The sequence below is a fragment of the Citrus sinensis genome, chromosome 5 (genome assembly GCF_022201045.2).
Source record: "Citrus sinensis cultivar Valencia sweet orange chromosome 5, DVS_A1.0, whole genome shotgun sequence".
NCBI classification, from domain to species: Eukaryota; Viridiplantae; Streptophyta; class Magnoliopsida; order Sapindales; family Rutaceae; genus Citrus; species Citrus sinensis.
This window is the reverse complement of record NC_068560.1, coordinates 27,957,905-27,973,254: the sequence shown is the minus strand read 5'-3', so window position 1 is coordinate 27,973,254 and position 15,350 is coordinate 27,957,905. Positions and strand designations below refer to the sequence as shown.

General features: G+C 32.0%; 1 protein-coding gene across 1 annotated transcript; it reads left to right on the top strand.

Moving 5' to 3' along the window:
• Positions 1–3,156: 3,156 nt before the first annotated feature.
• Positions 3,157–6,936, top strand: LOC127902148 (putative disease resistance protein RGA1). Its single transcript, XM_052440843.1, has 3 exons — positions 3,157–6,246; positions 6,401–6,480; positions 6,659–6,936. Exon 1 carries the CDS (start codon positions 3,324–3,326, stop codon positions 6,189–6,191), a length of 2,868 nt encoding a protein of 955 aa, XP_052296803.1. The 5' UTR covers positions 3,157–3,323; the 3' UTR covers positions 6,192–6,246; positions 6,401–6,480; positions 6,659–6,936.
• The last annotated feature ends 8,414 nt before the right edge of the window (positions 6,937–15,350 follow it).

Here is a 15,350-nt window from a genome sequence, read left to right as displayed (position 1 = left end):
GGATCGATCAATTTATACAAAATACAAAATAATTAGTAATGATTTGTTATTTATTATTGTTGAAAAACAAATAGTAAAGATTATTTAAATTTTAACACTTCACAGTCAAACACTGTTTAACGTAATTGTAATTTCAGTAAGTCATCTGCAACCGGTTAATAATAACGGGTGAAAAGAATCTAGTTACCAAATTGGATCATTAAATTTTTACACTCTTAATAAATTATTTGTCACGTCATGTGCTGTTAGCCTGTTACAGACACAAACTGTAACATAGCAAGACCCTATAAGCGGACCCATATATACAACTCGTTCAATTATCGAATATTGAAAAGAGACAACATATGGTCCTATATCATATTATCATATAACAACTTTGTCAAGTTCATATACCGTGTGAATCGCAGACGGAGGACCTGACAATATTTCCAGTCCACACTGGTTAAAAAAAAAAATTAAAAAAAGAAAAGAAAAGAAAGATAATAACAATAGCCATAACTTCTTTTGAAATGAAATATTTGTAAATTGGAATTTTGCGTGCAGTATAAGTATTGGAAGAATATGGCAGCATTTTCACCACGTTATTAGCTCCTTCATTTCCTTCAGCATTAATTGCCATTACAAAAATGTAATTAGAAAAAGCACACGTGTCAAGATTTACTCGGTGGAGTAGTAGTCTTCATCCCTTAATTGGCCACCGCTGTCTGCCACTACATATGAATAGTGAAAATTACAAAGTTACAAAGTTTTTGGTGATAATTAGAAGATATTAGCAGTCTTAAGTATCATCTAAGAAAATTACAAAGTTACACTAAATGAAAAAGTTTTTGGTGGGTTATGGGAAAAAAATAAATATCTTCTAAGTTTGAAAATTGTTGATGGTTTTCGTCTGAAGAAAAATATTTGAACTGCAGGCAACTTCCAGGAATCTTCAAGTTGTTATTCTCCATCAAAAAGAAAATTAAGCGCTAATCGTTAAAACGTTCAAATCACTTGAAAATGAATTTGAGAATCACACGTTAAACTTTAGCTTTCTACGCGGAATAATTAGAAATATAGATGTATGGGTCCATGAATTATTATATCTTTAATAATATTCACCCGTTGCAATTATATGGTAGTTCACAATGACAATCAACTAGGGGTGAGCATAAACCCACAACCCATGAATTTACCCAAACCCAAACCAAATTTAATGGTTTGGGTTGGGTAAATTATGAAAATGGGTTAGATGTGTGTTTTATATTAAAAAAAATCATTTTATTATGGGTTAGGTATGGTTTACCCATGGGTCATGAACAAAATCTCATTACTTAAACTTATTGTCTAAAATCATAACTAAAATTACAATATTAATTCTCGCCGGTCTCAATTCAACTTTATTTTAAGCTTTTCTGGTTTGGACAGCTTTAGTTTGCAGTTTTGTGGCATCCTGATGTTTCCCCACATTCTGTATCTTGTTACTCTTCAAAAATTAATTTAATCACACAAGGAAGCTTGACCAATGACTGATTCTTAAATGATTTTGCATTGATATAGAGAGAGAAATGCTTTGTCAGTTAGCTTATCATTTAATAATTTTAATTTATTTCTTACTTTAACAAAATAAAAAATAAAAACCCTTATTAAAAACTTACTCTATGTGTATATGTTTTTTTTTCCTTCTTTGAATTTCTTATTGATGTCATATTTGTAGAAATTTATTAGTAGATATTACATTCTCATTTATTGAGAAAATAATACTTTTGTGATTGAATTTTATTTTAATTTTCTAGCAATCTTTTAATTTAAGGATGAAGTTATTGCAAAATTTATTATTTATAATTTTTATCCACTATATTTTTTTTTCATATTTTAATATCAATTTAATTATTAATAAAAAATAATTATTATTATAAATTTAATATAATTAATTTTATCAAAATAAAAAAATTTTAATAATAAAATTGAAACCAAACCCAGACCAAACCCAAATGGATTGGTTTGGATTGGGTTGGAAATATTTGAGTTGGTTTGGGTTGAACCCAAACTTTTATGGTTTGGTTTGGGTTGACTCAAAACCCAACCCAAGCCAACTCATGCCCACCCTTACAATCAACCCATCGTACTCATATTTAGATGCCATGAATAGAACAAACAAAAGGTTTTGTCTTTTTTCTGCATTACAATTTTTACTTTTTATTTTCGTTTTGTAATATTTATGTCACTTTATTACAAATTGATTTTTTTTTAAAAGTTTATATTAAATTTTGAAATGATTAGAAATAGAAAATTATGTGAATATTCAGCTCTAGATTGATCATTTTATACTTAATGAGAAATAACTGATGATGAATTGTCATCTATTATTGTTGAAAAACTAGTAGAAAAGATTATTTGATTTTTCACACTTCACAATCAAAGTTAGAGATTAAACTCTAAACTCCCACTATCAGAAATCTGCTAAAATGACAAAATCTAAATAAAGTGGTTCGATATGAATCTTAGAATATTATGTGGCAGCGTTTTCATAGTTTAATTGTATGTTCATTCTCTCCTTCCAACTAATTATGCAAAACGAGTCAAATTTTGATGAAAAAAAAAAGAAGAAAATAAGAAAGAGATGGTCAAGGTATTTCTAAGCTAATAATACACGTATAATTATCTAACAACTTGTTCAATTATTTAAAAGAAATCATAGAAAACTTTGTCAAGTTCATATACTGCGTGAATCGCCGATGTAGGACCTAACAATATATAATTTCCTGCCCACAACTGTACGTCATTTTCACTCTTTGCTGGTAATTTTCACAAATCTAAATAAAGCGGTTCGATAAGAATCTTAGAATATTATGTGGCAGCGTTTTCATAGTTTAATTATATGTTCATTCTTTCCTTTCAACTAATTATGCAAATGAGTCAAATTTCAAAAAAAAAAAAAAAGAAAATCAGAAAGAGATGGTCAGGGTATTTCTAAGCTAATAAAACACGTATAATTCAGATCAAACAATCTAAAAATTATCAAGTTCATGGGTGATTGTGAAGCAAATGCTTCCAAATCTCAATATGACGACACGATCACAAATATTATCTAACAATTTTGTCAAGTTCACAAATATTACTATTAAAAAAAAAATAGTAATAATAATAACAGTAGCTTCTTTCACAAGGGCTGAAATGAAATATTTCTAAATTGGAATTTTGCTTGCAGTACTATAAGAATTGAAAGAATACGGCAACATTTTCACCACATTATCAGCTCCTTCATTTCTTTCAGCATTAGCTACTTACTTTTGCAACAATTCACCATCAATTTCTTCTCTCTCTCTTTTTTCTTTTTCACCATGGTTGATGCGATCCTTTCCCCTATCTTGGAGCAGCTGACTTCAATGGCTGTCGATGAGGCAAAGGAACAAGTGAGGCTGGAAACGGGCGTCGGAAAGGAAGCGGAGAAGCTGACCCGCAAACTCCGAACCATTCAAACTGTGCTCCATGATGCTGAAAAAAGGCAAATAAAGGAGGAAACAGTCAGACTCTGGCTCGATCAACTCAGAGACGCATGTTACGACATGGAAGATGTGTTGGGTGAGTGGAACACTGCAAGGCTCAAACTGCAGATCGATGGAGTGGATGATCATGAGAATGATGCTCTCGTTCCTAAGAAGAAGGTATGTTCCTTCTTTCCTGCTGCCTCTTGCTTTGGCTGCAAACCTATTTTTTTACGTCGTCGCGTTGCTCTCAAGATGAAAGACATCAATGAAACTCTTGATGATATTGCCAAACAAAAAGCCGAGTTTGGTTTTGCTGTGAATGTTATTAACAGTAATGAGAGAGCGGATCAACGAGTACCAAGTATCTCCTTAATTGATGAGTCCGAGATATTTGGTAGAGAAACACAGAAGAACGATCTGGTTAATAAGCTGTTATGTGAGAGTAGTGAAGAGCAGAAAGGCCCCTGTGTCATCTCACTTGTTGGGATGGGAGGCATAGGCAAAACTACTCTTGCTCAATTAGCCTACAACAACGATGATGTTAAAAATCATTTTGAGAAAAGAATATGGGTCTGTGTGTCAGACCCGTTTGATGTGTTCAGAATCGCCAGAGCAATCATTGAGGCTCTAACAGGTTCTGCCCCTAACTTTGGTGAGTTTCAATCTCTCATGCAACATGTTCAAGGATGTGTTGAAGGCAAGAAATTTCTTCTTGTCTTAGACGACGTGTGGAATAAAGATGACTCTAAATGGGAACCATTCTACAATTGTTTAAAAATCGGTTTCCACGGAAGTAAAATTTTAATTACTACACGTGATGAAACAACTGCCCATATTATGAAATCAACTGACATTATCCCAATTGCTGTTTTGTTTGAAAAGGAATGCTGGTCAATATTTGAGTCAATAGCATTTTTCGGCAAGTCCATGGAGGGATGTGAGAATTTTAAAAAAATTGGTCGAGAAATTGTAGGAAAATGCAAGGGCTTACCTTTAGCTGTAAAGACCATTGGTAGTCTTTTAAGGTCTAAAAACACTGAAGAAGAATGGAAAAATATTTTAAAGAGTGAGATATGGGATCACGAAGTGGTTGAGAGAGGTCTATTAGCCCCTCTGTTGTTGAGTTACAATGAATTGCCCTCTAAGGTAAAACATTGTTTCTCATATTGTGCTGTTTTTCCGAAAGACCTTGAAATATGGAAGCATGAGTTAATTAAACTATGGATGGCTCAAGGTTACCTTAATGAGAAAGGAAACAAAGAGATGGAGGACATAGGTGAAGAGCATTTCAACATTTTAGCTAGTAGTTCATTTTTTCAAGAGTTCGAAACAGATGTTGATGGTAAAGTCTATAAGTGCAAAATGCACGATTTAGTGCACGACCTTGCCCAATTTATATGCAGGAATGCATGTTTAACAGTGAAAATTCCTGGTGGTGAAGAGTCAATTATGAGTTCCTTTGAGCAGAAAAAAGTTGTTCATTTAAGGTTAACTATAGACGAGGGGACTTCAGTCCCAATAGCCATTTGGAATAATGTTAAGAGAATGAGACGATTGCGTAGCCTCTTGGTTGAAGGTGGTGATTATTCATGGTCTAGCAAAGTTTTACCTCAATTATTTGATAAATTAACTTGTTTAAGGGTATTAACATTAGGGGCGCATATATGGGGTCATAATTTCATCAAAAAAATTCCAAAAAATATAGAAAAATTGTTACATCTGAAATACCTTAGTTTGTGCGGTCAAAGGGAGATAGAAAAATTACCCGAGACGTTGTGTGAGTTGTATAATTTAGAACGTTTAGATGTTAATAATTGTCGAAATCTTAGAGAATTACCTCGAGGGATTGGGAGGTTAAGAAAGCTGATGTATTTACACAATGCGCGGACTGCATCTTTAAGATACTTGCCGGTAGGGATTGGGGAATTAATCAGGCTTCGGGAAGTGAGAGAGTTTGTTGTGGGCGGAGGGTATGACAGAGCATGTAGCCTTGGGTCTCTTAAAAAGCTTAACCTCCTTCGACAACAATGTAGTATACGTGGGCTGGGTGGTGTGTCAGATGCGGGGGAGGCTAGAAGGGCTGAACTTGAGAAAAAGAAATATCTCGTTGAGTTGGAACTTCAATTTGATCAAGCTGGGAGGAGGAAGAATGAGGAGGATGAAGATGAACGGCTTCTTGAAGCCTTGGGACCACCTCCTAATTTAAAGAGGTTAGAGATATATCAATACAGAGGGAGGAGGAATGTTGTTCCCATAAATTGGTTCATGTCGTTAACGAACTTAAGGGATTTATATCTCTGCAATTGCAGAAATTGTGAGCATTTGCCTCCTTTGGGAAAATTGAAATCCCTTGAATCTCTTCTTATTTTTGGAATGAAAAGTGTGAAAAGAGTGGGTAATGAATTTCTGGGAGTAGAAAGTGATACGGATGGCTCCTCAGTTATTGCCTTTCCCAAATTGAAACAGCTCAGATTTTCGGGTATGAGAGAACTGGAAGAGTGGGATTTCGTGACTGCAATAAAGGGAGAAATCATAATCATGCCACGTCTTTCTACCTTGACTATTTGGAATTGCCCTAAATTAAAAGCACTGCCCGATCACCTTCTTCAGAAGACAACGCTCCAGAATTTGGGGATTGCGGGATGTCCTATTTTAGAAGAACGTTACAGAGAGGAGACAGGAGAGGACTGGCCTAAGATACGCCACATTCCCAACATCTAAATTTAGTGAAAGCGCGCGGCTGCAATTAGTCAATTACAATCATCCACGGCCACTGGTAACTTCTTTCTTTCTAGATCTCCTATGTTACTTAAAAAAATTAATTAGTTGTTATTTTTTTTAATCCAATTTAGAAATTAATTATTATAAGTGTGTCGTCAATTCCTTTGCTCTCTGCTTAATGAAATATTAAAGAAACTTTTTATTTTCAGCCAATTAATTAACAAAATATTAATTAAGAGCGGATCGAAAACAGACAGACGTGAGAGTGCATGAGATGAAATTAACTCTGGTTAGTAATTGCATATGCTTTCCTTCTCATTTGCTCTCTACTCTTCTTCATTAATTTGCTGATGCATGTCCAGTTATTTATATATATATATAAAATTATGATTAGATATAATTACGTCACCAAACCATTATAATTAGATATATTTGTCTAACTGATTCATTTGTTTTGTTGGAGAAAGTGATATTTTTCAGCCAAAAAGGAATTACGTAAATGGCGTAGCAGAGAAGGAATTGGGGGACGGGCGCGGCGCGTGCTTTTTTAATCTGCTATGTATGTTTTCAGTATTCAGCAATTTGTTTGTTTTGTTTTGTTTTGTTTTTTGTGAGCCTCGTGTTTGTAAAGAGAATGAATAAGGAAAAGCACATGACAGAAAGAGCTCTTCTGGGGGTTGATTGGTTTAGAGTGTTAAGATTGGTGTTTCTTTTCGTTTTATTTGCATCTGAGAGCTTATTACTATTTGTACAATTTTTCATTACATAGTGGATTATCGGTATTACTATCCGTGGATGTAGGCATATTAATTAATATGTCGAACCACGTAAATTTTTTTGCCTTGTATGTGTTTATCACATTATTTAATTATCATAACCAAACTCTATAAAAAATGGTGAAATTAAAAATTTTGATTTTGCATGGGATCATAATTTAAAAATAACATACCTACAATGATCATAACATAAAATTTATATAAAAATAAGTCAAGTTCAGTTATTAGTTTGTTCGATAGCAAAATTTTTATCCAAAACAAAATAAATAATTACCCACAAACTATTAAACAAACCAGTAAATGTAACATTCATTTAATAAAACAAATTTCAAATTACCTTAGCAAAACTTTTTTAAAATGATGTCATGAAGCTTAGAATATACATGCATCATGATAAGGTTCTGAGGACCGTACCTCGTATTGAAAAAATCACTGAAGTAAAGCTCTGGTGGCTGATCAAATTATGTTGATCAAATTATTATTATTATTATTATTATTATTTAATAAAATGACTGACGGCATAATTCCAAAACTAGGGTGCATGTTCTACCAAACTTTCCCTGCTATATTCCTTTCTCCATTAAAAACTTTTATTTATTTTTTTCAAAATTGTTTCCAATGCAAAATTTTTATTATTTTGAATAGTAGTATGCATTTGTATAAGTAACATTTATAAATTTTATTCTATACCTTTATTTTATGAATGAAGCGAACTTATATTACAAATGGATTTGATTTTACTTTGAATTTTCTATTAAATATCAAATACCAAAAATACGTATTTTTAGGTTAACAAAAAAAAAACACTCAATTATTTTCTCATGTTTGATTTCCGGTACTTGTACTTATAACAAAACAATAAATAGAATCTCATTCCTCTCTCTAATTATTCCATTTGTTTCTCCTTTTATTTCTCTATTCCTGTCCAATTTTCCAACCAAATAATTAATGACTTTTAGTCCTCAAAAAAAAAAAAAAAAAGAAAGGCAAAAATATCTTAACAATTTTATAAGTGGGGAAATTATGCACAATTTTAGAGAAGTAAAGAATTTATTTTAACCATGAACAGAATCAATTATTGACAAAACCAGAAGGAAAGAAACAAAATTGTTATTTGGAACCGCTACAAAATTGGGTTTTTTGACAGAATAATTTTGTCACAGATCATGTCATTGACATAATTTTATTCCGTCCAAAAAGTCCTTGTAAGAATATAGCGACAGAAAATTCAACAATTAATGACAAAATATTTCTGTCAAGGAATTCTGTTACAATTCTTTATTTACATGGAATCTGACGTGGCAAATGACGTGGCATCTCAATTTGCAAACATGGCATTTGAGATGGCAAATAAGTTTTATGCTTACATGACATTTTATGCTGATTAATTTTTTTTGAGCTTAATTTATGTCAAAAATTTAGGTAATAATAATAATAATATTATTATTAATCTTAAAATAATTAATTTGTTCTTTTCAATTACCAACAACCCTTATTTTTGTAGTTCCCTTACGATTATAAAATCATTTTTATCCATTAAATATTTTTAAAAACCACAATGCAATTTAAAAATATTTCAACTATTCTGTTATTAAATATTTACTGATATCATAAAAAATTACATACATTTTGTCGCAAGTTAACGTAAAGAAAATTTCTTTTTGCCAGAACCATAAATCATTGGAGATTACAATCCTCTCCCGACGCCAATTACATCGCTTTAAAAGGAACAATTACATTTGCTCAAATTGAATCTAAAGCAGCCATGCTCAATACTAAAATCTCAACAGCTCACATAATCAGCAACAATGCTTGAACCTGAAGGCATAACCAAAATCTTAGCAAGTTGAATCCGCAGGCATGACAGAATATTGCATCAACACTTCTCCAACATCTTAGCAAGTTGAATCTAATGCCATAGGTCTTTTAAAAGTAAATATTACATAGTATTTAGGTTTAGGCCAATTAACCTATTCTAATTTCATCATGAGAATTAGATTTAATGAATGTTATAAAACATTGTCAAGCCTATACTACATGTTAAAAAAAAATCTATTGAAAATAACACATGGCATTATAACAAACACCTGGTGTACAAATTTTGAATTGTTATTTAAATTTTAACATTCATTAAATCTTGTAAAAATTGCAATCGCGACTAATTAAACAATCTCAATAAGAAAGATTGCAACCAAAAATATCTTGTAAACACAGTCAATATCGAAGACAATTATGCAAACAAGCGAATATTATTATTCATATATCATAATTTTTAATAAAAGTAAACAGAGACCGTAAATTATAATGTAGAAAGCGTGATTAAATTTATAATAAACAAAGAACAAAGTAAAGTAAACGGCTTATTTCTGAGGACTAGATCAAGAAAAATAAATTTTTTACGTCACTTTGAGAGAGAGAGAGTGAGAGAGAGAGAGAGAGAGAGCCGAAGAGCCAAAGAGGAAGGCGAAATGCGAGAAAGAGAAGGCGAGAGGTGTGAGATTCGTTCCAAGCTTTCAATTTCAGAATGTTTTTGTGTTAATTTTATTTCAGCGGCACATAAAATAAAAAGGGGATTGAAGAGAAGAATTTTGAATTATTTTGATTTGGCGCACTTTTTAGGCGCCCATTCTGCCACTATTTGATACTTTAATTGTAAAACCTCAGGTTTATACTTTAATTTTTTTTAAACCTTTTTCATTATATTTTATAAATTTATAATTTATAAGCTTTCTTATTAGATTACGTATTGAAAGTTAATTAAAATTTAAAACTTTAAATATATGTTCTGGATAGGTTAAACAAATATTAAATGTGTATTTCAATTTAAAATAAAATATATATTCTCTTTTTTTTTAGCACTTATTGGGTTTTTTTCACTAACCTTAGGCTGAGTCCAACCTGAAACACTCAATCTCAAACTCGAGCCAAGATTTTCGAAAGACCCACCGAACATTTTAGATGGTAAATTCTTATTGGTTGAGCATGCCTTCTTAATATGATGAGGTGGCAAACTTGGCAATCTAAGATAATTAAAATAGTAAATTTTGTTTGATAGAATTTTATCCTTGACTTTTTAAAGACATATTCACATCAGTTAAGTCATTGAAATCTTTTAAAATTATGTCATTTTTCAATGCCTACGTGGAATTACAAATTTAAAAAGAAAGTTCATTGATAAAATTATGTCAAACAAAATTAAAATATTTAAAACACATTTTTGTAAAATATTAAAAAGTGAGATTTTACTTAAACCTTTTGATAGTATTCTGTCAAAAATCACTTAACTTACTATTTGTGACAGAATTTTGCAACTATTCTCTTATAGAAAGGCCTCTAAGGTTTTGAAACGATTGTGTTTGCCACATCAGCAAAATAATATATTTGTCACAAAACTTTGACACATACATGACCACGTGAAAAAGCATTTTGTCAAAGAAATTCAGTTTTTTAGTAGGGAGATTAATCTTCGGCGCAATACATAATGTTGGAATATTTATCGGTCATCATTTATTTCTTTCTATATTAATTTTGTTGGATTAGAAATAGGGGTGGGCATAAACCCACAACCCATGGGTTTATCCAAACCCAAACCAAATTAAATGGTTTGGGTTAGGTAAATCATGAAAATGGGTTAAATGTGTGTTTTATATAAAAAACCATTTCATTATGGGTTGGGTATGGTTTACCCATGGGTTATGGACAAAACCCCAACACTCAAAATTTTCAAATGAAATAAATGAAAACAAAATAAATGAACACAAATAAGTGAAAGGCCACCGTTAAATTTTTTGCGGCGTGATCAATTGTCAACAGTTAGAAAATGAAAATAACAGTAAAAATAAATTTAAATTAAATAAATATTGTTGTAAATAACATAAATTTTTTTTCTTATTTACAAAAATTACATGAATAGAAACTAAATAAAAAATTAAGTATTAAAACAAGAAATATATGTTTTGATATGAGCAAAAAAATTAATAATAAAATTTTTTCTTGTAATTATTTATTTTGTGAACATTTTCTTATAATAAACATTTTGTAATATTTTAAAATTAAATGTAAAAACTATAGGTAAAATATTTTATTATTTATCTTATAATAAATTTTTATTTTTCATTCAAGTTTTCTTATAATAATTTTTTTATCATTTTACTAATAATTTTCTTATATATTTATTATAAGAAAATTTTCACAAAATAAATAAGTATAAAAAATTTTTATTATTAATTTTTTTGTTCATATCAAAACATATATTTCTTATTTTTAATGCTTTATTTTTTATTTAGTTTCTATTAATGTGATTTATTTAATTTATAATAAATATAAATAAAAGAATAGTTGAAAATAAGGGTAATATTGTAAACTTATACTATTAGGGGGGTTTTTGGCCATTATAAAAACAGAAAGGGGAAAAATGATATATATTGATTACTGTAGGGGGGAAAGTGGCAATCTCCCTAAAATTAAGCATATAAGTAGACAACATAACGCAAAACTACCAAAACGATAAATAAAAACAAATATTGCATAATAAATAACAAGTGGCAAAATTTATTATTAGATTGTTAATGTCATGTTTGTGAAAGTTTATTATTAAAGTGTACGTTCTTATTTATTGAGAAATAATAATTTTTGTGATTAAACTTTATTTTGATTTTCTAGTATTCTTTAATTTAAGGATTAACTTATTGTAAAATTTATAATTTTTATCCACTATATTTTTTATATATTTTAATATCAATAATGGTTTGGTTTGGGTTGGATCCAAATTTTTATGGTTTGGTTTGGGTTGACTTAAAATCCAACTCAAACCAACCCATGCCCACCCCTAATTAGAAAGCAACCAATCAACTAGTCTATATTAATTTTCAACTATCTATTAGTGTCTAAATTATACTCTCAATGACTTAGTTAAATAATTTCCAGTACTTTTATTTAGTTAGCTAATAGATTTTGAATTTTAGGGGAGGTATGAGCTAAAAAAAATTGATTTAAATTTAATCTACTCTCCAATCTTTTAAAAAATGAACTTAAAGAAATACCTAGATTGCATATATCTATATATATATATATATAGAGAGAGAGAGAGAGAGAGAGAGAGAGAGAGAGAGAGAGACTAGAATATAAAAGAAACTTTTTATGTAGTGTTTAGCTTAAATAAGTATATTTTATTTACTTGTACTTTTTGTTATTATTTCAAAAACCTTCTTCCTCTGTAGTGTAAATTTTTGTGTAGTGTAAAATATTTTATTTATAATTTGACGGGTTTTGTTATCTTGCATAATAAGATAACAAATATAAAGTAAATAACAATTGTTTAATAAAAATCTAATGGCCGTGGAAATTTGTGAGAGAGTTGGAAATGGGTGACAAGTGTACCTTGTTATATAAGATAACAAGAGCATAATTTGACAACTTAGAACTACATTTTAATCTTAATAAAAAAAAATGAAGTGCATTTAATAAATGATGCGCGTGAAAATAAAATACCAACACATAAGAAGACAATTTGACAACGCTCAACGTGCTGCCATGCAATCTTAAAACAAAATGTCGACTCAAAACAAATCTTTCAACTTTCAACAAAGACGTGAAGCAAAGTTCAATCAAATGGCTGCAGCTTCATCGTCATCTTCACCATCTGCGTCCAACAAACCCACAAATTTCAGTCAAAAGCTCTTCATGATCTCTCTTCTTCTCCTCTCCTTCTTGCTTTTCCTTGTCGCTTTGTCATTCAAACCTAAACAACAACCCCATTTGGCTTACGAGCCACATAATAAATATAATACTAACCACTTATTACACAGACCCAAATGGCTCGATATTATCGAAAAACACATCAAGGATCACAAAATTAAAGTTGGTTTAAAAAATTTGTTGAAAAGTCAAAGAATGGCATGCAAATTTCAAAAGACATGGTTGGTGGGACGATTTTGTTGAAGTTGTATGGAGGAAAAATGTGATATTTTTCTAGAAGCCAATTGATTTTTCAAACTTGTTGATTTTGTTGCCCACCAAATTGATTTTCCATTCTAAATTCAATTTATCAATTCGGCAAGTTGTAGCCAAATTGGAAGTGGTAGGTGAGCTACGGTTCCTATAAATAGAAGGGAAATTGTTCATTTGAAATCATCCCAAAATTGTTAAGCTTATAAGTTTCTAAGCTTTTGAGAGAATTGAGAGAAGTGTGTCTGGGGAATTTATCTTTCCTGCAGAGTGTGAGAGTACTGGGTATATTTGGGTTTCTGGGAAGTGAGATTCGTTACTCAAATATTGTATTCTATTAATTGTTTAATAAACAATTATTCTTTCTTGCCTCCGTGGATGTAGGTTTAATTACCGAACCACGTAAATTCTTGTGTCCTTTATTTTTCAGTAATTATTTGGTGCGCTTGATTCCGCATTCCGCGCACAACAAGTGGTATCAGAGCCGACGGTTCGTACTTGGGGGGATACGGTACTGTTCACGTATACGGTACTATTCCCGTATACGGTACTGTTCACATACGGTACTGTTCACGAATACGGTGGAGACGGCCATTTGTACTTGGGAGACAGTCTATTGTAAGTAGTGTGTATTTTTGCATGTCTAGGAAAGTTCTGTCAACAAAGGCGATAAGAGTCTAAGGATTCTGGTTTTTAATTGGGACCGAGTTCCCGTCCAGTTTCCTGGAAACTTTTCTGGTGCATTTATTCACGCGAAATTAACATCATAGAGGCTGTTTTTCAAGTGGAAATAGTTCGTTGAAAAAATGGTAGAAGGTGAAACTTCCAGAATTGGGGAGAGATCTACCGAGACTATTTTAGGAGACACTTCAGGTGGGAGGCGAGATTTGTCAAATCGCTATTCAGCACCTGTTATAGGAGGCCAGAAGATCGATGTTGAAAAGTTTGATGGGAAAATCAACTTCGGCATGTGGAGGCGCGAAGTTATGGATGCCCTTATTCAAATCGATCTCGATGTTGTCCTGAAAAATAAAAGACACTTGTATGATGAAGAAATTTGGGATCGTATGAACGAGAAAGCCTGTGGTCAGATCAGATCTTGTTTGACCAAGGAGGTGAAATACTTGGTGAAAGATGAGGAGTGTGCAGTGACTTTGTGGCGTACATTGGAAGAGAAGTACCTGGTGAAAAGTCCTGAAAATCGTCTTCATGCAATGAGCCAAGTATATGGCTTTCGAATGAAGTCTGGGGTGTCAATGCACGATCATGTTTCAAGATTTGAAAAGTTACTTGCTGATTTGAAGAATCTTGATGAAGATATTAAAGATGAAGTCAAGGCTATGATTCTGTTACACTCACTACCAGAGGAATATAGCCATTTTGTGACTACTTTGATATATGGGAAGAGTGTGATCGTCTTTAAAGATGTTTGCACAGCATTAACTAGTTTGGAGATTCGGAATAATGATAAAAATTCTGAACGAGCATCGTCTGAAGCTTTGGTGAGCAGAGATTGGGCGATGGAGAAACAGAAGAAGCGTGGTGGAAAGAATTCTCGATCCAAATCGAGAAGCAGAAATATAGCTCGAGATGAGTGTGCCTTTTGTCATGAAAAAGGCCATTGGAGAAAAGATTGTCCAAAGGCTCAAAAGAGAGATGGGAAAAAACCAGCAGCAGCAAACATGGCACGGAAAGATGAGAACTCTGATTATTCACTAAGTATTACTCCTGCAGCATATGTGGCTAGTTCGAGTGAGTGGATACTTGATACAGGAGCAACCTATCATTTGTGTCCTATTAAAGAATGGTTTACGGATTTTCGTAATCTGGAATCCGGTGCAGTTATGATGGGGAATAATCAACCTTGTCGCACAATGGGGATAGGAACAATTCGGCTCAAAATGTTTGATGGAATGGTCAGAGAACTCAAAGAGGTTAGATTTGTTCCAGAGATAAAGAAAAATCTAATTTCTGTGGGTGCTTTGGAAGCTAAAGGTTACAAAGTTACCATTGAAGATGGCACAATGAAGTTTACACATGGGGCTATGGTGATTCTACAAGGGGTTCGGCGTCACAATCTGTACTATTTGAAGGGAGGTACAACTGATGAAGCAAATGTTGTTGAGGCGCACAGTGACACCACCAAGCTATGGCATGTACGACTGGGACATGCAGGAGAGAAGTCTTTGCAAACTCTGATGAGGCATGGACTCTTAAAAGGTACCAAAACCTGTAAATTAAATTTCTGTGAGCATTGTGTAGTAGGCAAGAAAACAAGGGTCAAGTTTGGTACAGCTAATCACGATACTCGTGAGATCCTTGAATATGTTCATAGTGATGTATGGGGACCAACCAAGACTGCATCAATTGGTGGAAGCCATTATTTTGTTATATTTGTTGATGATTTCTCTAGACGTGTATGGGTATACACCATGCG

Coding starts and splice junctions, on each gene's coding strand:
- LOC127902148 (XM_052440843.1), top strand. CDS start 3,324: ATGGTTGATGCGATCCTTTCCCCTATCTTGGAGCAGCTGACTTCAATG.